General features: G+C 37.9%; 1 protein-coding gene and 1 non-coding gene across 2 annotated transcripts in view; one reads left to right on the top strand and one right to left on the bottom strand.

Annotated features, from left to right (window-relative positions):
* The window catches only part of SAMHD1 (SAM and HD domain containing deoxynucleoside triphosphate triphosphohydrolase 1), a 44,196-nt gene extending 22,924 nt beyond the window's left edge, over positions 1-21,272 (bottom strand). Inside the window, exons 1-5 of the mRNA XM_031433855.2 lie at positions 20,981-21,272; positions 17,687-17,753; positions 13,041-13,113; positions 5,075-5,235; positions 819-934 (exon numbers count right to left, since the gene is read on the bottom strand). Of these exons, the coding sequence (XP_031289715.1) occupies positions 819-934; positions 5,075-5,235; positions 13,041-13,113; positions 17,687-17,753; positions 20,981-21,188 (625 nt within the window). The 5' untranslated portion in view covers positions 21,189-21,272. The remainder of the gene's footprint in view (positions 1-818; positions 935-5,074; positions 5,236-13,040; positions 13,114-17,686; positions 17,754-20,980) is intronic.
* Positions 21,273-24,496: 3,224 nt separating this feature from the next.
* Positions 24,497-24,603, top strand: LOC116147550 (U6 spliceosomal RNA). Its single transcript, XR_004131109.1, has one exon. It is a non-coding gene; the product is annotated as a U6 spliceosomal RNA (small nuclear RNA).
* The last annotated feature ends 1,999 nt before the right edge of the window (positions 24,604-26,602 follow it).

Here is a 26,602-nt window from a genome sequence, read left to right as displayed (position 1 = left end):
ACCCCGGGCCTTTTTGCATGTCGCAATCTGTACATAAAAGCTTGGTACTGCAGTGCAGACTCCTGGGGACTGGCAAAAGTTTCCTAATGATTCCCTCTCAAAATATCAAGAATCTGTTAAATTTATGATCTAGGGCTGATCATGTCCCTCCAAGGGGACATGCTAAGGAGAGTGTCCTACGCCTTTAAGTGTCTGGTTACTGAAACACAGAAACCTCCCTTTCCCTGCCCTGAGGGCACACAATCTTAGGATCCTCCAATAGGTAGGAATAAATTACAAGGATAGGGGTAAAAACTCCTGTGATAAAAGAGGACAGTCTTTTTTTTTCTCTTTCTTTGTCCGAGGAAAAAGATGATATTCTTCTACTTGGATTAAGTGGCCCAAGACCTCATGTGGAGGAATTCTCTAAACCTCTTGTTAAGCTGCTAGAGCAGATTATGTATTCTAGGTATGAGAAGACTAGATTTGACAAACTAACTAAAGGAAAATGGCAACTTCATTCAACAAGGACAAAGGAAAAATCAAATTTACATCATCCAACACACAGTAGTGAGAAAAAAAAATCACTATCAGAAAGTCCTTTCATATAAATTGCAGCAAAGATGTTTAACATGGGAAAAATACCATTAGACTACAAAAAAATTAAATAGCAATGCTTTGGATTATGAACCATTCTAGGAAGAAGCAATGGCACATTTACATTAATGTTAACTGAAGAATTAAAACACAACTTTCATATTTTTCTTAGTTGGATTTTTTAATTTCAAAAAGAGGTAACGTGTGGTTTTACATTAGAACTCTGGCTCTTTATAGCTTACCGAGATCATGACAAAGCCCAGCAATCTGAACACAGAGCATATCTCGTTCACTTATCTGCAGCTCTGGTTGTTTTTCACTCAGTTCACGAACTAGACATCCAGCTAGATACCCCACACTGCAGGGCAAAAAAAAAAAAAAAGAAAGAAAAAAAAAATGTTGCTCCTCTGTTTGAAAGATTGAGACAAGAAGGGGGAAAGGCACAGCCATTCAAGGAACAACACAATTAACATCAGGATGGCTGAGGATTCATCTCCCAGTAGGCCCTGAGGCTCAAGATGGTGGGAGATTTGACTTCCTAGAGCTTCATTATATGCTCACTGTAACATATTAGCATGGAGAATAACATGCCCACAGGCACCATGACAGTCCCAGGCTAGCCACAAAAGGTCAAAGAGTGGGAAATGGCTAACTTCCTGGAAATCCCAGCCCCTTTCCCAGGGTAGTTAGACTGGTCCTTCCACTTATTAGCATATGAAGCTACATAAAAACTGGCTACACCGCCCCTCAGGGCCCCTTCTCTCTCCCTTGGTCTATGGAGTGTGTACCTAACTTTTACTCTAATCTGAGCACCCAATCCCCACACCTCATGGCCTTCCTCTTGCCTTTTGATGTATCTCTAAATAAATCTACCTTTACTCAACTGTGGCTCGCTCTTGAATTCTTTCCTTCAAGAAGCCAAGGACCCACACTTGGCGGGGCACATCCCAGGGTCTCAACCGAAGCCTAGAACATGGCCCTTCTCATGCCCTACATGTGTTTTCCTGCATCAAGATGAGTGATGCTTCTGGTCCCCATGTAAAGAAAAAAATGTTGCCTTCCATTCCAGTTCTACAAGGATCAAGCCAGTAGCCAGTGCAGTCACCAATGGACAGTGCACCTTGAAGGATAGAGAAAAACAGGAAGCATTCTGTGCTTTGGATATACTGGCTCCTAGATAGTTAATGTACATACCTAAGGAAAAATTTTTTAACAATTGTATATTCTTGCATCTTCCCTTATATAGAAAAGCACTAAAATAACTGACTTGAGAAATCTGTTCTTTATGTTGACTGAAGGAAAACCACAACCTAAAAGTTGCAAGTTATGTTTTATTTGGGGACTGTAGCCTGGGAAACACCTCTCAGATAGCTTGGAGAACTGTTGCAAAGAGGTACAAGATGAGCCAGGATATATAGGAGTTTATGCTGAAAAAAAAGTAGCCAAATATCAAAAAGATTACTGCAAATGACAAAAACCAGACATCTCAATTTAATATTTTAGTGGTTTTCTATAAATGGGAAGATGCAAGAGTATGAGGTCACTGAAATTATTCCTTTGACATATATGTTATCTAGGGCCAGTATCCTATTCATCTCCATCCTGAATGCCCCTCAGGGTGCACCACTGGGGGCAGCTGCAGTGGCTTATGACTTGATGGCAGGCAACATCCACTGCTTACTAGAATGGCAGGCAACATTTTTTGTCTGCATTTGTGATTAGCAGTAATTTTTTATGCTCAACTACATGTTTTTCCCAATAAAAATGTTCATCTCTATCCCTTCTCCCTTTCCTCTTCGGAGCAGTTCCTCAGAGCTATCTAAAAGGCTGTCTCCCAGACTACAGTCCTCAGTAAGGTCCCCAAATAAAACTTAACTCACAACTTTTACATGGTGCATTTTTCTTTCAGTCAACACACAAGACATTTAGTAGGATTCTCAAATGTTCTAATGTATCCTGAGGGCAACTTAACAGAATAGTCTGTTTCAGAACTAGGCAGGAACATACAGATCCCCCAAAGCAGGGCCTCTTGACTCAATACCACTTATCTTTAGGGAAATGCAAAATTAAAATCACAATGAGATACTACCTCATAACCATTAAGAAGGTTATTATAAAACAAAAAAGCTAACAAATTTTGGCCAGAATGTGGAGCAACTGGGACCCTTGTACACTGTTGATGGGAATGTAAAATGGTGCAGATGCTATAGAAAACAGTAGAGCATTTCCTCAAAATGTTAAAAATAGAATTACCATACGACCCAGCAATTCTACTTCTGAATATACACCCAAAAGAATTAAAGGCAGGGTCTTAAAGAGATATCTGCACATCCATGTTCAGAGCAGCACTAGTCACTATAGCCATAGAGGTGGAGGCAGCCCAGGCATCCACCAATGAATGAAGGGATCAACAAAATGTAGTCTATACATACAATGGAATAGTATTCAGCCTTAAAAAGTAATGATATTCTGACACATGCTCCCACAAGGGTGACTCTTAGGGAAATTACGCTAAGTGAAACAAGCCAGTCACAAAAAGACAAATACTCCATGATATCACTTATATGAGGTACCTAGAATAGTCAAATTCATAGGAACAGAAAGTAGAATGGTGGTTACCAGGGGCTGGGGGAAGGATGAATGGGGAATTGTTATTTAATGGGTCTACAGAGTTTCAGTTTTGCAAGATGAAAAAGTTCTGGAGACCAGTTGTGCAATACTGTGGATATATTCAACACTACTGAACTGGAGACTTAAAAATGGTTAAGATGGTAAATTTTATATTCTGTGTATTTTATCACAATTTAAAAAAAAATACAAGACTCTGGTGTTGTGATGTTTACAACATAGATTGAAGTGTCCAATAAATGTTAAATATTCCCCCCCAAAGTAATTCTTGAACGAATACAATACCTTTCTTGCCCCCTAAACTCTGAGCTCCATGAGGATAAACAGTTGCTATCTTGTTGGTTTCGTACGGCCTAATAAGTTTTCAGTAAATATTTGTTGATGAATAAATGAACATTTGCATTTGCATGTGTTCTGGATAATTTAAAATGCTTCTAAACAAACAAACAAACAAAAAAAAACCTCCAAAGTAATACAGTAATTCCCCCTTACCACTGGTTTCACTTTCCTCACTTTCAGTTGCCTGCAAGTAACCGCAGTCTGAAAATATTAAATGGGAAATTCCAGAAACACACAATTCATAAGTTTTAAATTGCACTCCATTCTGGGTAGCATAATGAAATCTCGCACTGTCCCACTCCATCATGAGCAGCTCGTGAATCAATCCTTCGTCCAGCATAACCCCCACAATAATCACTTAGTAGCTGGCACAATGATCAGATTGACTGTCAAGGTTTCACAGTGCCTGTGTTCATGTAATCCTTATTTTGCTTAACTATGGCCCCAAAGTGCAATAGTAATGCTGGCAATTCAGATATGTCAAAGAGAAGCCAGAAAGTGTTTCCTTTAAGTGAGTGAAAAGGTGAAAGTTCTCGACTTAATTAGGACAGAAAAAAAATTGTATGCTTAAGTTGCTAAGATCTACCATACGAACAATTTTGTATTGGTGAAATTGGGAAGAAGAAAAAAAGGAATCATGCTAGTTTTGCTAACTCAAATGATACAGTTACAGCCACAGTGCATAAGTGCTTAATTAAGATGGGAAAAAGGCATTAAATCTGTACAATAAAATATTCTGAGAGAGACAGAGAAAGAGAGGCAAAAACCACATTCACATAACTTTTATTACAGTGTCTTGTTATAACTGTTTATTTTATTATTAATTGTTGTTGTAAATCTCTTACGGTGCTTAATTTCTAAATTAAACTTTATCATAGGTGTGTATGTACAATAAAAAACACAGTATAAATAAATTTTGATAGTATCTGTGGTTTCAGGCATCCACTGGGGGTCTTAGAAAATAACCCCTGCAGATAAGTGGGGACCACTTTGACTATGAGTACTTCATGAAAACCTAGAAAACTGTTCAGGTCTTCCAGGCCCATGTCCTCCAGTCTCTACATTTTGTAATGAAAAAGCAGACCAAAGTTTCAACTATGTTGTATATAACAGAAGGGCCACCTTCTCTAAGCTTGTGATTGCTTTTCTATTTTACACATGTCCTGATCAGTAAGAAAATGATGTGGTTTCAAACAGCAATTCTATGCAAGACTAAATAGAGATTGCAGGAAAAGTAAATAAACTTACAGTTAGTTGACTCAGTAACCAACTCTTAGCTTTTAAATAATATTTAAACACAAATATTTCATCCAAATGATCTGTCAGACACGTTTATCTTTCCTGGAAGGATCTGAGGTGGCTTCTAATATATAACATAAGTAAAATAGAGCAAGGTAAATCTAAGCCTCAACTTTCTCTTCAGTAAAATAAGGATATTATTACCATTCTGCAAAACGATTTGTTCTCTAGAAGATACAATAAGAGAAGGTACTTAATAACTGTAAGTTTCCTACCCCAATTCCCTTCTTACCCTAGACTATGCTCAAATCGATTGTGTGAAGCTCCTGGAAAAACATAGTAACCGCTTCCCAACTGTTTAATATATCGCAGGCGCTGAAATTGAGGTGTGTCGATGATTCGGATGAGGAGAGGGTGGAGTTCAATGTGGCCATGGATAGGATCATTAATCACCTAGAAAATTATGTTTAAAATTAATATGAGTAACAATACGTAACACCATCTAAAATTTTTGTCCAGTCATTCCTATCTACAGTGCAAAGTCAAATCTATTTGTTTTCAAGTTAAGAATAATATTCAGGGAAATGACAAGGTATTAATATCATTATCTTATTTAGGTATCACTACCAGAGAGTATATTGGATCAGGGTATGTTTTACTTCTTCCTAATGGACTCTAATAAAACAAAGGTAAAGATTTCAATCTTTTTGTTATGTATACGATCTCATTAGCCTCTAGTAAGTTAGTCTTGTTAAACAAAGTAAAACATACCCATTTAAAACCCATTCAGAACATATAAGCCATTTTACTCCAGGCACTGTGTCTAATTTTTTTCTAAAAGTATTTATACAGTACCCATCACTAGAATCCTTAAAAAAAAAAAAAAGAAAAGAAAAGAAAAAGAAAAAGAAAAAAAAGAAACCCTCCTACCAAATAGATAAGAAATCATAGGCAGGAAGTACTAAAAAAATTCTATAGTACTTAATGTCACTCAAAAGTACTTACTTAGTAAAGATAAATTTCACAATTATTCATTACTGTAGGCTTAAAAAGAGGCTTAAATATGGGTGAAGATTTAATGTTTTCTTCAAATAAAGATAACATCTTTCTTAACTGTCCATAACTGCCTTTTAAAGAGAAGGCTACAGAATAAAAAAGGATAAGTGATCTAATCCATGATTTTCAAGCTGCTTCAAATGGTTCCATGAAGTTCCTTTAAAATGAATGGAATTCTGGGAGGTGTGGGGCCTTGTCTGTTTTGTTTATTGTCATAGTCTCAGAATCCATGATGCAGTGCAGTGCCTGGCACACAGCAGGAACTCGGCTGTGTTTTGAATGCCTACTATTGAACCACTATAGCAAAATAATATATGTTAACATGCTATTATAGTTAAAGTACATCAAGTATACCTCTAATAATACACCAAGAATTATGTCAGAGTATATTAGGAATAGAAGGATGTTGTAATTCAACCCTGTGAATGTCCTTATCAGCTAAGACAAAGTTCCAAATCCTTATATGAAATTCATATACTGATCTATTCTTTCTCCCTTACACAAGACCAATGTGACCACCACAAATGAGAATTCATTTTATTATTAAAAATTATCAAAGAAAAATTCCACAATCTACTTTTAATTCATTTAAAGATCTAAAATTCTTCAATGTCAAATTCAATGTCAAGTGTAACAACTTTTTAAAACGACTCAATGAAAATTATTTTTAACTTAATATCATGACACACACACTCTTTTCATGTCAAAATGCCTCATGAACACTTTCTCATGTTTTTACAAATCTTAATAATTATCATTTTAATGGCTCAATTTCATTGATGAACTAACATTTTAAAAACATTCCCCTAATGTTGGGCTTTGAATTATGGAAATTCTAGTTCCTCAATTTCATTTTCCCTTCCCAACTCTTAGTGTGTATATGTGACATTAAAGTGTTTTGATCATTGTTTATGATCTGTTATTTTTCTTCTCACAGTATTTTTTTATTGAGGTATAGTTGATTTACAGTATTATATTTATTTCAGGTGTACAACACAGCGATTCAAAATTTTTAAAGATTATACTTCACTTCAAGTTTTATATTGGCTATATTCCCTGTGCTGTACAATATATCCTTTAGCTTATTTTATACATAGTAGTTTGTACCTCTTAATCCCCTACCCCTACTTACCCTTTCCCACTTCCCTCTCCCCATTGCTGACTCCTAGTTTGTTCTCTATTATCTGTGAGTCTGTTTCTGTTTTGTTATACTCATTCATTTTTTAGATTCCACACATAAGTGATAACATACAGTTGTCTTTCTCTGTCTTATTTCACTAAGCATAATACCCTCCAAATCCATTCATGTTGCTGCAAATGGCAACATTTCCTTCTCTTTTTATGGATGAGTAACATTCCATTGCATATACATACTACATCTTCTTTATCTATTCATCTGTTGATGTACACTTAAGTTGCTTCCATATCTTGGCTATTGTAAATAATGCTGATATGAATGTTGAGATGCATGTATCTTTTCGAATTAGTATTTTCATTTTCTTCAGATATATGCCCAGGAGTGGAATTACTGGATCATATGGTAGTTATATTTTCAGTTTTTTGAGGAACCTCCATACTGTTTCACACAATGGCTATACCCATTTCCATTCCCACCAACTGTGTACATGGATTCCCTTTTCTCCACATCCTCACCAGGATTTGTTATTTGTAGTCTTTTTGATGATAGCCATTCTGACACATGTGCGGTGATATCTCATCGTGGTTCTGATTTGTGTTTCTCTGGTCATTGGTGATGTTGAGCCTCTTCTCATGTGCCTGTTGGCCATCTGTGTGTCTTCTTTGGAAAAATGACTATTCAGGTCTTCTGCCCATTTTCCTTCTACTAATTTTGGGTTTTATTTATTCTTCTTTTTCTAGTTCCTTTAGGTGTAATGCTAGTTATTTATTTGAGATTTTTCTTGTTTCCTGAGGTAGGCTTGTGTCGCTATAAACTTCCCTCTTAGAAATGCTTTTGCTGCATCTCATAGGTTTTGAATCACTGTGTTTTTGCTTTCATCATCTCCAGGTATTTTTTGATATCTTCTTTGATTTTTTTCAGTGATCCATTGGTTATTTAGTAGCCTATTGCTTACCTCCACACATCTGTGTTTTTTTGCAGTTTTTTTTTCTTGTAATTGATTTCTTGTTTCATAGTATTGCAAGAAAAGATTCTTGATATGATTTCAATTTTCTTAAATTTATTGAGACTTGCTTTGTGGTTCCCTCATGTGACCTATCCTGGAGAGTGTATCACGTGCACTTTGGCATGGAATGTTCTACATGTATATCTATTAAATCCATTTGGTCTAATGTATCATTTAAGACCAGTGTTTCCTAATTGATTTTTCTGTCTGGATGACCTGTCCATTGATGTAAGTGGGTTGTTAAAGTCCCCTATTGTTATTGTGTTACTGTCAATTTCTCCCTTTATGTCTGTTAATATATGCTTTATGTTATTTAGGTGCTTCTATGTTGGGTGTATATATATTTGCAATTATTATATCTTCTTGGATTGATCCCTTCTTTGTCTCTTGTAATAGTCTTAAAGTCTATTTTGTCTGATATAACTATTGCTACCCCAGTTTTCTTTTGATTTCATTTGCATGGAATTCCTTTTTCTACCCTCTCACTTTGTCTGTGTGTGTCTTGAAGTCTGAAGTGAGTCTCTTGTAGGCAGTCTATATATGGGTCATGTTTTTGTATCCATTCAGCCACTCCATGTCTTTTGTTTAGAGCATTTAGTCCATTTACATTTAAAATAATTATTGATAGGTAGGTACTTATTGCCATTTTGTTAATTGTTTTAGGGTTGTTCTGTAGTTCTTTTTTGTTCCTTTCTTCTATTGTTCCCTTCCCCTGTGATTTGAAGACTATAGTTAGTTTTACATTTGGAGCCCTGTCTCTTTTTTGTGTATATATTACAGATTTTTTTAAGTTTGTGCTTACCATGAGATTTATAGATATAGATAATTATTAGAGGTCCTTCTGGGACCTCTATAATGTGAATGTTAATATGGTTGATGTTATCTCAGAGATCTCTTTAATTGTCCTCATTTCTTTTTATTCTTTGTTCTTTTTTCCATTCTGCTTCATTGATTTCCACTACTCTGTCTTCCAACTCACTGATCCTTTCCTCTGTATCAAATTAATCTACTGTTGATTCCTTCTAGTGTACTTTTCATTTCAGCTATTGCATTCTTCATTTCTGTTTGGTTCTTCTCTATGTTTTCTAATTTTTAGTTTAAAAATTCTAACTTCTCACTTTGTTCATCCAATCTTCTCCTGAGTTCTTTGAACATCTTTACTTTGAACTCTACCGGGTAGATTGCCTAGCTCCACTTAGTTCTTCTTTTGGAGTTTCAACTTCTTCCTTCATTTGGAACATATTCCTCTGTTGCCCTATTTTGCCTAATTTGCTGTTTTTATTTCTATGTATCTGGTAGGTTGGTTACATTTCCCAACTTTGGAAAAGTGGCCTTTTGTTGGAGTCAGCGTATGTGTCCCAGCAGTGCACTCACCTCTGGTCACCAGAGCTATATGCTCTAGGAGTGCCCCCTATGTGAGCTGCAATGGTCCTTCTGTTGTGGCAGGCTGACTACTGTGGGCAATCTGGTAGGCACTACTGGCCCCCAACTCGGTTGATTGCCAGGCCCTACCTTGTGTGGAGGTTGCCAGCTGCTGGTTGGCAGGGCCAAGTTACAAGCCAGCTGTCTGCAGAACCCCAGGGCAGAGCTGGGTTCTGAGGTACATAGTTGTGGGGTTGATATTCCTGAATCTAGTGTTGGCATTGTGATGGTTGGGGCCAGTTCTTGACACTGCTGGCTGTGGATTCCAGGGTGTCCCAAAGCTGGTGCTGGCCTGCTGCTGGGTGAGGCTGGACTCCAGGGCAGTTGGCTGAGGAGTCCAAAGTATCTCAGAGCTGGTGTTGGCCTACTGATGAGGGGTGCAGGGCCTTGGAGGGTCCTGGGGGTCCCAGGCTAGTGCTGGCTCACTGGTGGGTGGAGCCAGGTTCTGAGGTCTCTGGATGCAGGTCCCTGGGGGTCCTACTGATGGGTGCGGCTGGACCCTGCGGTTGCTGGCTGAGGTGCCCAAGGTGTCCCAGAGCTGGAGTTGGCCTGCTGGTGGACAGGGCCAGGGGATACGGTGCCAGGACTGCTGCTGGCCTGCTGGTGTATTGGCTTGGTCCTGACACAGCAGGCTGTGGGGCTGCAGCGGCCCTGGTTCCTGTGTCTGCCCTCTGGTGGGTGGAGTTGGCGTCTAGAAGATGCTAGGGCTGGTGTCTGCCCACCAGCGGGTAAAGCTGGCTCCTGGGGCTAGAGCTGGCCCACTGGTGGATAGAGCATGGTCTTGGGGTCTCTGAATGCAGGTCCCATGGATCCCAGAGCTGGTATCAGACGGCTGGTGGGTGGGGCTGGTTCCTGACACAGCTTGCTGTGGGGTCTGGGCTGTCCTCAAGCTTGGGTCAACCTACTGGTGAGTGGGGTCAGATCCCTGGGCAGCTGGCTGAAGGACCCAAGGTGTCTTAGATCTGACATCTCCTGGTATTATTTAATATAACCTACCCCTTATACAGTCACATCGTCCACTTACTTACTACTTTTAAAGGTATATGATATTCTACTGTGTTACTAGCCAAGCAGTATGAAACAATTCTATTGTCTATTAAGTATCTTCTGTATATGCCAAGCACTGGAGATGAGAGATGAATAAAATACTATTCCTGCCCCCAGGAAATATAACAGAATCTATGTGCAGAGTAGTGGGGAAAGAGAACAGGAAAAAAGAAACAAAATAGAGTGGTAAGTTCTATCCAGAAGAAAGGGGGAAAGGAGCCATCAGAAAAAGATTCAGTGGTGATTCTATAATTTCACACATATTAGATAAGAGAAGGTACATAAAGCAGACATTTCACTCTCTTAAAACTCACCACTACATTTGACAAATTAGTGCTTATTATGTTAAACACTGCACTTTGTCCTCACCATTATACAATTCCTGGCTTCAGAGGCCAACAGAACCAAATTTAGCAAGAAGAAAACTGAGTCAAGAATAAAAGGTCATGAACTTGGATTAGGATCATTTCTTAGATATGACACCAAAAGCGTAAGAGACAAAGAGAAAAATAGATACACTGGACTACATTAACATTTAAAACTTTGTGCTCCACAGAACACCATCAAAAAAGTAAAAATAGTCCAGAAAAAGGTAAAAAGACAATCCAGAAAATAGGAGAAAATAATTGCATATCATGATTAAGAATTTGTATCTAGAATATACAAAGAAATGTTACAATTTAAATTAGATTATGGTAATGACTGAACAACTTTGTGACTTTTCTAAAAACACTGACTTGTATATTTTAAATGAGTGAATTGTAAGCTATATGAATTATAGATCACTAAAGCTATTTTTTATTAAAAAAAGAATAAAAGGTAGATGTCAAATTAGGGTAGGAATCAATTCTCTGTTTACCTATATTGCTGATGAAGCTACGGTCAAAAAGGTATCAATTTCATTACTAGATAGTGACTCACTGACTCAAGTAGTCTGTAGTTTAACACCTATTTTCAATAAACTATAGTTGATAAATGAAGTTAAACAATTTTGTTTTTAATGAAAAAATAGAAGGAAAAAAACAAAGAAAAAGGGGCAAATGAAACCACTGACTGCCTTGAACATTATTTCACAAATATTTTTATTGCAAATTAAAATTGTGAAAATGTGACCTTAGAGATCATCTGAAATGATCTCAACTAATGAAGAAAACACATCGTTTCTGTGTCCTGCCTGAAAAGAACACCCAAGCTGCTGCTACTGAGGAAGGACAAAATAGAACACAGGACAGCAACTTTCTTCCAACCGCAAGATGAAATATTTAGTAAATGATTTTTCTATTTACTTCTTCATGAAAATGAAGTATTTTAATATTAGGTAACTTTTTCAAAAAGGGCTGGGATTTGATCATTCTTCAAATAACCTATTTGCTCTAAGAACCACTACTTTGTAAAAGAAAATTATTGTAGGATTGAACCAAACACATTCACTAAGTATTTTCAAATGTGATTTTCAATGGAAAATAAGCAGACTAGCTTGTAAAAGTAAAGTTGAAATACATATTCTCCTAAGATATGAGATAACTCAAATACTGCACATGAAGTACATAAAATACCTTTGATGAAAAATACAAATGATGATTGTGTAAAAGGGGAATGAGATCCTACCCTCTCTTCCAGGTCTGAAATTGAGTTTTCTTAACCCAAAGATGTGAAAAGGGTGAGCAATGAGGTACATTTCCTGTCACCAACCAATCAAGAAATATTTCTTAAATTATGGTGTTAGAATCACCCTGAAGAGCTTGTGAAAAATGCTCATTCCTGGGTCACTATTATAAATTCCTAGAATCAGAATTTCTGGGATGGGAGCTAGGCAGTTGATTGCTTGTTAAAATGATTCTTGGGACACTGGGTCTGAAAAACAAGGCTTCTGAAATCTCTGGAAGGGGCTGGGGGATGAGAAATAAGCAATTATTGATAAATCAAATTTTATGATTAGGTCCACTCTTTGGTCAACTATTTGACAAAAAAGTTTACCAAAACTGACAAGAAAATTTAGTACAACTTTAAAACTTATTCTATGACTAAGGGGTACTAGGGTTATGTGTGTGATATATTTCCCAATAATAACGTTAAATTAAAGTTTAGAAGGTTATTTACTGTGAGTGAAATACCATTTATATAATGTTTTAAAAACATGTAAGATAATACTATTCACTATTTAGGGCTATACATACATATGCAGTAAATTTTTTTACAAATTCAAGAAAATTATTAAACATCAAATTCAAGATGGCGCTTACTCTTAGAGAAGATACAGGATTGAAGAGGGGTACAAAGGAGAACTATTGTCTCTTAATATTTTGTTCTAAAAATAATAGATCTGAAGCAAATTAGGCCAAATGTCAAGATTTGACAAGCTGGTCAGCAGTCTTTTATGCTTTCTGTATGTTTAAAATATTTTAGTCTTTCTTGACTTTTTCTGTGCTTATTTTAGAAAATGCAGAAAGTTTAGAAAAGTAAAAATCCATTAGTCACAATCCTACTATGTAAAGAGATTTTTCTCCATTCTTTTTAAAATGAATTCTGCATAATTGCGTTATATCACTTTATACTCAAAAAAACACAATAAACTCAGATTCCTCTTACCTTCATTGTATTGACATGAGTTTGACCTAGGCATTGGATATAACTAAGCAGCTTCGTTCTCTTCACATGGGAACTAAAATGATAAAAGATGAGCAAATCTATCGTTATTCGCTTAACAATAATCCCTGGAGTATATAATAGTATATAATGAACTTTAGATTATCTATACTAATAGAAAGAGAAGGCAGATTAAAAGGAACAATGAGTAATTCAAACAATACTCCTCCTAGAAATCCTCTCCTTCCTTTGCTTCTAAGACATCAGATTCTTCCTCAGGCTTCTGCTCTTGGTAAATTCAGACTTCAGCACCTCCCATCCTATATCACTGAATGCTCAATTTATACTTTAAATTTATTTTGACCTAACTGAAGTCAACATCTTCCCTCATGATCTTAAATCTGCATGGCTCTTGTAACTGAAATCTCAAGATAGCACTCTTTGACATAGAGCATAGTGATAATGAAAAAGGTCTTTGTAATCAGGCAGATATGGCTCACATCTGCACATGGAATCTATACGACCTTGGTCACTTAACTTTTTTAGTACACTGATGTTCTTTCTCATCTATAGCACAGAGATAACACTATCTCCCTCAAAGGGCTGGCGATGGATTAAACAGTGTATTCAGCAGTGGGGTTACAACAGACTCAGTTCCCGCCCTCAAGAACTATAGGAGAATTTTAACTATGATCACAGGTGTTATAGAAATTATTGCTGATTATAAATTCAATATTTATTCCATCAGCAGTGTTTTAAATACAAGAATCTAAGAGTTTATTTGTGTAACCAAGTGGTGAGTGTGTGAACAAAGTTATCTAACTAAATTGGCCAAAGATGTTACATACAGGAGGACTACATTTGTTTGACAAACTGAGCCTCTGTCCTATCAAAATAACTTTTAAAGAGAAATGATTGTTGCTTACATTAAGACATAGTCACATCAAATGCAAACATCTAGGATACAATGAAAGGAAACGCAGGACAATACAAGACTCCTTGGCAGGGGTGACTGTCAGTCACGTAGTTAGTCCATAAATAGATTTTTGACATTCATTATAGCAATGAGTTACAAAGGTCCAAGTTGGACTTATGAGCACCAAACATGACATATGCATGAATCAAATATATATGAAGGTTTTCGCTCTATTTATACCCATCTTCCTGTCAGTAATTCCTCATAATGTTCCAGTCTTGAGAAAGAATTTAATAGGAATTAAACAGCTCAAAATCCTGTAATTCATTTTCCTGCTCCATTTACACTTACTAGTTGGTCTAGGCACGTTAGCCTGATTCCTGGCTGAGTGTCAACAGAAGCAGCAGGAAAAGGGTTAGCCTTTACCAATCTACTAGATAATTAGAATGAAAAGTAAATATTTTGCTAAAAGTCCTAGATAGACTTGGAGTCAGAGCACTAAAACTGGCCTCTATGTTATACCCTAAGACCTCTGGTAACTACAAAAATCTAGAATAAGAATGATTTTCTTGGAATAGATAAAAGCATTATTACAGCTGATAAATCTTAAAGCAGCATACCTGGTGTTGTGCTGTTCCCCTATCCTCATTAGTTTGATATAACAAGCACAAGGAAAGGCCAGGCTCCAGGAAGTACTTACAGGTAGAGCTATAACCCACACAGGTTAAGCATCGTTGCACAGATGAACATAACCGGGAGTCATAAAATAAATTAATATCAAACTTAAACCAACCTCACTGCCTGGTCTTTTCCTAAACTGATACTCAGTGTTCATCACTTAATTAGAATTTTAAAAGAAACTACTGTATTCATAAAGAAATCACTGTGGAGGTGGGCAAATGGGTGAAGGGGGTTCAAGAGGTACAAACTTTCAGTTATAAAATAAGTAAGTCATGGGATATAATGTACAGCATGATGACCATGGTAATGTTGTAGTGCATGTTTGAAAGTTGCCAAGTGATGGAATAAAATTTATGTTTTAAGTCAGGGCAAGAAAAGTTAAGTACAACATGTTCCCTGCTGGTCCCGGGCCCTCCCTATATGCAATGTGCACCTGCATTATACATTAACCAGGCCTCCTCAAAGGTGGGAATGCCTGCTTGACTGAAAAATCAATGTTTTTTCCCTTCTTCCGACTCCTCAGAAGAATAATTTTTCCTTTCCTAATCCTGTAAGGGGTCATTGTCACCTACTGCTCACCTTGTACTTGTAGATCCGGACTATATATCTTTGGTGAACTTTACGTAAAATGTCAGTGTGTCACTCTGATGTACGATCCTTTGTCTCAAAAATGTATATGACTGTGCCTTCAACTCCTAACAGGCAGAATAGTCTTCAGAATTTTCTAAAAGACTGTCTCCTGGGTTATAATCTTCAGATTGGCTTGAATAAAATTCTCTACTTCTCTTTTTTTTTTTTCTATTTCTCATTTAGATCGACTTTTTTAAATTGAAAAATAAAAATTTTTATATAGTTGATTTATAATATAGATTGACTATTGATTAATTTTTTATCAATCCAAGTGAGTAAATCTTAAAATTTCTTATCACAAGAAAAGTTTTCTTTGTACCTTTGTATGGTGACAGAGGATAACTAGACTTATTATGGTAATCACTTTGCAACATTTATAAATATCGAATCATTACATTATACACCTGAAACAAGTAGAATGAGGTTATATGTCCATTATACCTCCATAAAAACCTAAGTTTTTAAAAAATCACTGATTAAAGTATATAAAAATAGCCACCTAAACCCTGGAGGTGTTTTTGTTTTGTTTTGGCAAAGGCTATGGCAAAATAAATACTTTAAACAAAGATTTGGGCCACAGTCACGGACTGGGATAGTTAGACTATAATAAGATTTTATTTCTGGACTTCATCACTTTTGAAATCTAATGTTTCTTATAACTGATGTATACATTTAATGTGACAATGTTTCTTATTTTTTCAGAAAAAACTTTTATGATCAACAGTTGATCATAAAATTGAGGAAATACAGGAAGTACTTGTCTAAACTGGATTCCCAAACAAGGGTTTGCATTACAGGTAATTTATTTCGGGATGTAAATTCTGGGAACAGGAGTGGGGGACTAGGAAAGGTGAAACAGGAAATGAGGAGAAAATAATTCAAGGGTACGTTAATAGGCTGGTTGTATTGGTACCACTATGAACAACTTCAGCTGATCCTACTGGGATCTTCAAAGGGAGCTCTCTGTCCAGTAGACCTTTGCCATGATGGAAATGTTCTATACCTGCTTTGTCCAACAAGGTAACCACAAGCCATACATGGCTACTAAGCATTTGAAATATGGCTAGTGTTACTGAGGAACTGAAATTTTCACTTAATTTCATTTAATTAATTTAAACATGTAGCTATTGCCTCCTGTATAGGAAAACACAGCTCTAAAGAATCCTGTAGAATCCACCTCAGAGTTAAGAGACGGACACAAAAAGGCATGCCATGTAGTGTTTCTTTTGGAATTTTGATTATTTTGTTCACTTATGTGTCCCATGTCCCTGGAGGAATGCCTAACACATAGTCAGCCCTCCATAAATATTTGCTGAATAAATCAATAGTATTTGGGTCCACAAAGTATATGGTCCCCTTTAAAAGAAAATTTCTATTAGAACAAATTTCATTCAGTTCAAACAGTAAGCAACTGCTACACAAAAGAAATAGGTAGTGAGGGGAATTTTGAGGGGACTGAGGGGACTGATATGTAATTATGAAAGAGATTAAAGTCCCTGAGGAGTCTGATCCCAAAGAACATTTATTAAAAGTCAATTAAATGTCCTAAAGTGATCTTTTTCCTCAGGCTACTTCCATTATCAATTACTAAGCAACAGTGCATGAAGTAATTCAGTATAATCCTTTGTTTTGATTCTTTGGTTACCGTTTCCACAAACAACACTTAGCTAAGTGGAATTCTAGAAAAAAAGACCATATTTTACCATTGCTGCCAGTTCCCTAACAGAAACAAAGTCTCTGTTTTAAGGAATATCTAAATATTGGATCCTCAACTGAGATCTTTAAAGTGGACCTACACTAATCTAGACCCTAGAATCTCCAGTCATACACAGGGATCTCAACCTATATATATAATTTATGAAGGGCTTATCAGGTGCTAATTACTTAACATACACTGTCTCATTATTATCCATTTCACAGGTGCAGAAACTGAAGGGTTAAATAAATTGTCCCAAAGCATACAGCTAAAAAGTGCCAAACTACTCTGGATAGTGTCTTTAAATCTAATAACAGGGAAACATTCCAGTCTTAAGATAGTTTTAGAAAGACCCAGAAATACGTTCAAGATACGGTTGTAGTCTTGATTTTTCTTGCCAACATTTTTTCCCCTATCAGTTCTTTTCTAGTGTGTATAATTCAATTGTTCTGAACTTGAGAATAAAAAGTTGGTCACTACAAACTTAATGAAGGCTTGTCAGCAAAATTTTTAAAAATAGGAATCATTAGTAACATTAAACATAGAGTTTGCACAGCAAAAACAGACAGAAACAACTGTGTTAAACAGTAGGTGTGGCCTATTTTAAAACACTTTGTAGATTTAAAATGAAGATAGTTAATATCAGTGATCTTGGGCTTTATCCTTCAAATGTGAATAGAAATGTCATAGTGTGCTTGACTACAATGTGAATTTTACCATTCTTACCTTATTCCAAGATCTTCAAGAAGAGACTCATCAAGAAAGGGCAGTATTGAACCTGTGATTTTCTTCTCTATGGAAGAAAAGGGGGAAGAAAAAGATGAATGATTTTAATATTCACAGCCGAGGCTTTCTGATTTCTTTCAAGTTGGATCCACCAGAATTTACTCCTATCAACATTTATTGAGTACCTAGCATTTAGCAACGAATTGCCAAGTACCACATTTTTGACTGATACTTGGAAAGTCTTAATTTAGTTAGGTAACTATCCCAAGAAGATTTTTTTGATAAATTAGGTAAATTTAAATTCTTGTCCTTCCTGACGTCAGATTCCAGAATACTGGACTGTTTTCAAACAGACAAAAATTTTTCTAAAGGTAACAAGAGAAAATGAAGATGTAATTTTCCAAAAAGAAAAAAAAGTTTAAATGAAAATGGCACTTTTGGGGGGGTATTTTTCAATCATAAAAAATATTTAATGTAAAAAAATCCAAAGAATGTAAACATATAAAATATCAACTCACTTACATTCTCCCAATAACCAACATTTTGGATAACATCATTCAAGACATTCACCTATGCAATTACACAGTTTTATACAAATGAAATTATGTTGTTTACAATCTATATTTTTTCCCACCCAATAGGTCATAAAGATCTTTATTGTCAATTATTAAACTACATCATTTTAATGGTTATTTTGTATTCCACAATATAGATGTACCATATTTAACCAATTTTTTTCTGAGCCTTAGGCTCCTTAAAATGAGTCTAACTGAACCTATGTCATAGAGTTACTGTAAAGATTTCATAAGATAAAATATGTGAAGTGCAGAGAATAGTACTTCATGCAAAGTAAATGCTCCATAAATTGTTAGCCATCACTATTAATTATTACTATTATCAATGAGTATTTAGATCATTGCTACTTTTTTACTATTTATAACTGGTGGTTAGAAGAATAATCTTGAATATATCTTTCTGGACACTGTACAATTGTTTCTGTAAATTCCTACAAGTAAAATTTCCTGAAAGTAAAAAGGTATTGCCAGACTATTCAGGGTTAAGTCAACTGATACTTCCATCAACTTTATTGGATTAGCTGTTTCTCCTATTATCAATCTTTAAATATTTTTCAATCTAAATTTTAAAATCAGTGTTTTAAAAATTACTGCCGAGACTTAATGTCTTTTTCTGTGTTTACTGGCTGGTTGTCAATTGTCGTTGTATTTTGCTTATTTTTTTACTGTTTTTTTTTCTTGCTCTTAGTTGACTTTATAATTTTGGTTATGTTCTCCAATTTTTTTCTTTTCTTATTGATATGTTTATTCTCTTATTGTTGAGGGTATCTAATACACTGTGATGAGAACACTTGTTAAGATATAGCTGGCATGCATTCTGGAGTCCAAAGACCTAACCTTAAAATCCAGCTCTGCTTTTTCTAGCTGTGTGAGCTTTGAACCTCAAACACATCATCTGTTAAAAAATATGGATTATATCCTCTAACTTGTATTCCATAATGAGAAAAGGGACCCAGCACCTTATGCTTAGTTTTGTTAAATAAAAACAAAGGTGGACTTAGATAGGGACGCACAGAAAAAAATTACTGCAATAGGTAGAATGTTCTGATGTCAGAAATCCGTAAGTGACTCAAAATCAAACAGGAAAAGGTGGTTTTTTGTTTTTGTTTTTTTTTTAAGTAGATCAAAGGAAGGGCAAACAGAGATAAGCAGAATCTATGGAGGGGAAATGACGCGAGTTCAATAAAACATTGTACTGCTGTGGTCAGCCAGTTCCTAGGAGAAGATGATCAGGGCGCATTTCTACTTTTTTAGTGCTTGTTCAAGTTTGAGGGCAAGCAAGAGTTCAGGGGCCAGTAGGATAGAGAAACCTGACTAAAATTTGATCAAGACAAAGTAGACAGTAAGAAATGAACAACTGTGAACACTTGGTCAGTTTTTACCAATTAAAAGCTAGTGTCTTCTGCTAGCATTAGACTTTGGGTCAAGAGAACATCACTCTGAAGACTGATGAGTTAATCTACAGGACACCAATGAAACAGGGAGCCAACAATATACCTAATCACATTTTGAAGACACAAAATGTAAAACTACTTAATCCCCACTTACTGCTACTCAAAGAAAAATTCCATCGCAGAAGTGAAGTAAAACAAAAGAGGAAAAGGAAAAAAGAGAAGTACAATTTCCTACACACATCAAGCTGTCTTTAAGTCTTAAACCACTGAAGTTCCTCCCACCTTAGTCCCCCAGCCTAAACAGGGCTCCATCTCGCATTTACAAAAGTTTGCTGAATGTGCACATCACACCACCTTCCTATTGAACATTTCAGAGGGTAAAGCAGAGGTTAAGCTTCACACCCTTTACGGGAAATCGGGTAGGTTTCAGGTGGATGCTTACAACTCACAACCCACACATCTCCCAATGTGATGTGGCCCGTTATGGGCTGCTGGGAGTTCAGTGGTCAACTGGACCACCCAAAGGTTCAAATTTAGCGAGGGAAACCGCTTTTGAAAAACAAAACATGATCATTACCAAGCTCTGCAAGTACAGTCATCAAACATGTATTGAGCCCCACTGGGATGCTGGGCGATGTGGATTCAGAGATTCACAAAAAAGTTCTTCCCCGTAGAAAAGCCCCGAGTTGGGAGGGGAGCGCAGGAAATAGAAACTTTAAAGCACCCAGATATACTCTAACGGGGCAAGTGTTCATGGAGCTGCAATAGCAGAAGGGTCTCCGGGGCCTGGTGAGCCTGAATGACAGCCACCCTCCTACCAAAGTTCTTCTAATTTAAAAAAAAAGGACGTGAGTCCCGCCTGTTTGGCGTTGGGGTGGCAGGTTCCTGAAGAAGCCCACCAAAGTTAAATTTCCCCTCCCCCAAGGTTCGCAACCCCCAAAGTCCGCTTTCTTCCTACGGGTCCCCAACCCCAGACGCCCCATTTCTCCTTCCTCCGTCTCAGGGTATCAATACTCGTGGACACCGTCGGCTCAGGTCCACCCCTTCGGGTGCCTCCCGCCTCAAGTCTCCCTTCTCCGCCTCAGGCCCCCTTCTCCGAGGGCTCGCCGCCTCAGGTTTCCGTTATCCGCCTCAGGTCATCCCCTCCTGGGCGCCCCCGCCTCAGGTCCACCCCTTCTGGTGCCTCCCGCGTCCGGTCTCCCTCGGCCGCTCTGGCTCCTCTTTGAGGCCCCCCGCTCATTGCCTCAGGGCGTCCTTTCCTCAGGCCCGGCTGGCCCCGCCTCAGGTCGCCGTCCCCTGGCCCCTCAGCCCTCCAGCCCTTCTACCTCGGCAGCGTTCCAGCAGTCCGAGATCGCTGAAGCCACCGCGCTCTAGGAAGCAGCACACCTGCTCCGGGCCCCAGGTCCGGTGGTCGGGGTGGAGGTCAGGGCCCGGGGACCTCTCTACCGCTGCAGGAGGGGTGTTTGGCGGGGTCCTTGGGCTGCTATCGCACCGGGGCCGCTTGGAGGGCTGCTGCGAGTCGGCACTCTGCATGGCTAGACTCAGCGCCGGGCGCAGCACAGTCAAGAACCCCGGCGCCCGACCCGCGCGCAGGCGCACTGACAGCCCGACAGCCGCGGCGAGTCGGCTTAGAACTACCAGTTTCGAGGCCTCCCGCGCAGGCGCACTGACAGTTCAGACCTTTGGGCCAGGCAGGCCACCCACTTCAGCCCCTCACCCACCTCCCAGTCCCTGCGCAGGCGTAGTGACTGCCCAATGGCCCTAAACCACAGACGGGCGTTTATGCTAAAGGGAGTGAGTAGAAGCAGAACTGAGGGTGGTGTTAATAAGGGCGGGGGCCTGGAAAGACTTCTTAGGACTCGTTGAAGTCCTACTACAGGCAAGAGCTGGGGCTCTTCTGGTGAGCCAAACTTCAAGGGAGCTTACCCTTGGCCTTGTTTCAGATGCCCTAAACTGAAAAGAAACCTGAAAGGTTACCCCCATCTTACCATTAAGAGAAAAATGGGCGGGAAACTGAACTGGAAGACGCTGGAATGAATTCAGATCCAATGTGAAGATGTCTTCCTGCATTTCCTGAGTTTTATGGAATTGCAAGGCAGTTAGAGTGACCTGGGTGTACCTGTCCAGGGACTAAGCCTACCTTCAGGTTTCCATATGTGAGCAGACTTTAAACTTCTTTCCAAAAGAATCCTCAACCCTTCTCTCCATCCCAACTCCCTGCCCAGAGGAAAGGAAATGGCCTATCTGATTGGTTACAGTTTATCTTCAAGGACTTTTACTACCTGGTGGGAACAGCCTGTGAAAATGGCAGGCATCTCTCCTTAATTTTTGCCATCCTGGGCAGGACCCAAACTTCCCTTTAACTCCTGATGTGTGAAGTTAACTGGTGAAAGGACTACTACTACAGCTGCGAAAGCCAGACAGCTTCCCATCAACCCAGCCACAGACCCATCAAGAGATACAGGGCAAATAAGACAATTATCATCAAGCAGCATGAACTAGTGTAGTGATGGGCAGAATATTCTTAGTAGACACTTAAAGCCTTACTGTGTACCAGGCACTGTTCTAAGAACTTTACAAGTATTAATTCATTTAAGGATGACAGTAACCTTAAAGATGTAAGGAACTGAGGTACCGAGAAATAAGTGATTCGCTCAAGGTCACACAGCTGGGGGAGTGATGAGGCCTGGATTCAAGCCCAGGCCATCTAGCCTGACTCTAAAGACCATGCTGCTTATCACTTGCCAACAATTGCTTGCTAATGGCAGTTCTGATATAAAATTATTTTATGTTAGTTAACCCAAAATTTTCAATTGCTTCCCTTGTCCCATAGTCCCATAGAGGAAGGTATAGAGAGGTGACCTTCTCTTTCATCTGCACAGAAGGGCCAGGCCCAGAAAAACATAACTTTAAACCCCAGAATAATTTGAGAAAAGATCAGACAGTTGTGAAGACTTGTGAAACCAAAACAAAGTGAGGCAGTGGGTGGTGAGGGAGGCGGCAACTAGACAACAAATAGCATGTGTGTGAAGACTTATATTTCAGCTTGGAACTGGCTGGTTTGAAAATTGTGCTTATAAGATTTGTGGGAAAATCTGCCCTGACAGCAAGGTATCTTGGGCAGTAGAAGGTGATATGAGCAGGGCTTTTAGTTTAATCATTTGGGTTTGTTCAGAGCAGTTGCTTTTGAGAATTTAATTCTCTATTTATTTTTGTTTGTTAAAGAGTATAATTTAATGCCACATTTATTATGTTTCCCCTAATCCCCTACTTAATAGGGGCCCTAGATCTTGCACAAAGTGTTTGGTTTCTTGTTCAAGGTCACATGGCTGTTAAGTGACAGAATCAAGATTCAAAGCTGACCCCAAAACTTTGATGGTTTCTAGTCTGCCTCTTCACTTTACTTCCACTTGGTCCTGGTGATCCTATGCAGTCCAATCATTCCACAACCTGGGGACAAATACCTACTAGACACAGGACCTCTGCTCTGGTCATACTGAGAGAAATGGGTGTTCAAACTCTCCTTGGATGTCAATCTCATCATAGTCAGGACTAGAAAATACTCCTTAAGTTCAGTTAATTTAAGGCCGGTTGCTTGATGACCCTGAATATCCCCAGCAATTCTTCCTTGCTCTTCCCAAGCTACTTTCCACCCACTCAGCTGAACTGAGTATTTTTCATTCCTGGCAATATTATTCCTGTGGTTTTACATCTCTCCACAGCTTCCTCCTCAACCAGTACTGCTGGTTCTCAATGCCACTTGCCACCACTTCCTGGATCTTTCTTTTACTTCCTATTCATCCTTTACTGAACCTAACCTCCTCAAGACATTCTTTTTTTTCCATCTGCCCAAATCCCAAAACGAAGTCAAAATTCTTTTTTTCTTAAGTATTGATCTTCTTATCTGACAAAAATAACATTTAAGAAAGAAAACTTAGAAAACAAAGTGTGTATATACACACAGATCCAAAGGTCATCCTTGGTATATGCCCCATATGTCTTTTTCTGTTTATAGATGTAGAAACTTATTTCCAGGTCTCCCTGAAAATTCTTTGAAAAAAAGAGACCTTGCAAAATGACAACAGCTAACACACTTGAGTACCTATTAGGAGTCAAATGTTCCACTTGTGCTTTCCTTTATATCCATAATTTCTAATCCTTACATAACAACCTCATTAGATAGATATTATACTGGTTGGATTTATTTGGTTATAAGTACATTTATTCATTCATTCAACAAATATTAATATTTACTGGTTCTTACTAATTTACCTGGCATCTGGGACACATCAATGAACAAAAGAAATAAAAATCCCTTCCCCAGTGAAACTTATCTTCTGGCTGCTCTTGATAATAAGAGATAATGAAGGTTTTTCTTTACCTTTAAGTAATGTGCCTAGGGGAAAAAAAAGAAGATAGTGTGTCTTATCAAAAGAATCACTTATGTTTTACGTTGTCTTTATCAGAGGATTTCTTAAGTAATCCTAGTCTTCCTGATGTTAAGTTTTGCTTAGAACTATGTAACCTTCCATATTTGCCTATGAAGTCTTTAAGTGTTATTTTGGTTAAATGGATAACTAAGCATTGTTTTACAGTGACCTATGATCCTATTTGACTATTTGTGTTTTAAAACCTTTTTGATATTTTTGACAAAGTTCCCAAAATCAAATTCTAAATGAATTCATTTTGACTTAGAACTAACTTCAAGATATGAGATATATCAGAGGGCCCCTGAAATACCTCAAAGATTTGTTCCCTCTCCTTATAAAGAGATATTAAACTAATTAGGTGTATTTGATATGTTAAATTAAATGAGAAGCATTGTCAAATAAGAAATAATGATGCTCACTTCGGCAGCACATATACTAAAATTGGAACGATACAGAGAAGATTAGCATGGCCCCTGCGCAAGGATGACACACAAATTCATGAAGCATTCCATATTTTTTTCAAAAATCCACAAATGACAAATGCTGGAGAGGCTGTAGAGAAAAGGGGAACCCTCCTCCACTGCTGGTGGGAATGCAGTTTGGTACAGCCACTGTGGAAAACAGTATGAAGTTTCCTCAAAAGACTAGGAATAGACTTACCGTATGACCCAGGAATCTCGCTCCTGGGCATATATCCAGAAGGAACCCTACTTCAGGATGACACCTGCACCCCAATGTTCATAGCAACACTATTTACAATAGCCAAGACATGGAGACAGCCTAAATGTCCATCAACAGATGACTGGATAAAGAAGCTGTGGCATATTTATACAATAGAATACTACTCAGCCATAAAAACCGACAACATAACGCCATTTGCAGCAACATGGATGCTCCTGGAGAATGTCATTCTAAGTGAAGTAAGCCAGAAAAAGAAAGAAAAATACCATATGAGATCGCTCATGTGTGGAATCTAAAAAAAGCACAAAGCATAAATACAAAATAGAAACAGACTCATAGACATAGAATACAAACTTGTGGTTGCCAAGGGGGCAGGGGGTGGGAAGTGATAGACTGGGATTTCAAAACTGTAGAATAGATAAACAAAATTATACTGTATAGCACAGGGAAAAATATACAGGATCTTATGGTAGCTCACAGAGGAAAAAATGTGACAATGAATATATATATGTTCATGTATAACTGAAAAATTATGCTCTACACTGGAATTTGACACAACATTGTAAAATGACTATAAATCAATAAAAAATGTTAAATAAATAAATAAATAAATAAATAAATAAATAAATAAATAAATAAAATGTTAAAAAAAAAAAAGAATGTCAGGCCTTCTTTGTGTCTATATAGGTAATATGTTATAACTGTTCCAGAAACTGTGTGAAATTCCTGGAAATCTGATATGTCCTGGCATAGGATGTTGTCTGTCATCAAACTGAGGCTCACACTAAAAGGGCTGAATGTAAGGGAAATGCCCTAGCTGACTTTCATGCAAAGGCAGCAGCAATAGAATCTGTAAATATTGTGGCATATGTGGACAAAGTCCATTCTGCTTCTGCAGGAAAATTGATCCCTCATTGCCAGAATTTTGCCATCCTGATGTCCTGTAACATGGCAACAGTGTGCTCCTGACTCAGGGATATTAAGATGGGTAAACAATGGCTATAAATTAAATCAACAGTGGGGGTTATGGGAAACCCAAGACAGCTTTTGGTTCTTCCTGGCTCCCTGGCAAACTCCATTTTTTGATTTTTACATTCCTTCACCCACCATGGCACATAGAAGACTAATCATTTAAGCTACCATGGCCCAAAGCACTGCCTTTGGTGTTTCTTAATCTCAGATCCCTGCCCTCAGAATTTCCTTCCTCAAGGGGGAAAAAAAAAAAAAAGGACTGGTGACTCTGTCTGTTGGAAATGACACCTTCATTGGAGGGGACCTTACCAGGTATTGTTAACTAACCCTTGTGCTGCTAAACTTAAATGCATTGACTCATGGATTCATGTTTCTTATTTAAAGAAGGTACCACCTCCTTCCTGGAAGTCACAACAGTCTGGAGAACTGAAACTAAGATTAACCAGACAAAGGCCAGGATAATGAAGCAGATGAAATCTGTTGTGGACAGCTTTCCCAAGACTCAGAATCAGATGAATCATCTAATGTCATCCACTTAATAAGTCATATGAAAAAGCAAATAACTGTTATGAAAGACCTAATACCCAGCCTTGGAGAAATACTAAAAGGAATAATAATAGCTAGACATCTGGAGATGATTGACCACTCCTATAAGATTCCTCCTAATAAACATAAATGAACTTCTCTTATTTTGAATGCCACTGAAGACTCATTTCCTACATGGCTCCTTGTTGCTCAGATATGGCCATAGACTCTCCAAAAGAATACCTTTTACCCAGCCACCTCTTTCCCTTCTCTGTGGGACATGACTGGCTGGTCATGAGCCTTCCCAAAACTGAGGAAGCTGATGCTGAAGCCAAATTA

Source organism: Camelus dromedarius, chromosome 18 (genome assembly GCF_036321535.1).
Source record: "Camelus dromedarius isolate mCamDro1 chromosome 18, mCamDro1.pat, whole genome shotgun sequence".
Classification (NCBI taxonomy): domain Eukaryota; kingdom Metazoa; phylum Chordata; class Mammalia; order Artiodactyla; family Camelidae; genus Camelus; species Camelus dromedarius.
Note: the sequence above shows the minus strand (reverse complement) of the source record. Positions and strands in the feature narration are given on the sequence as shown.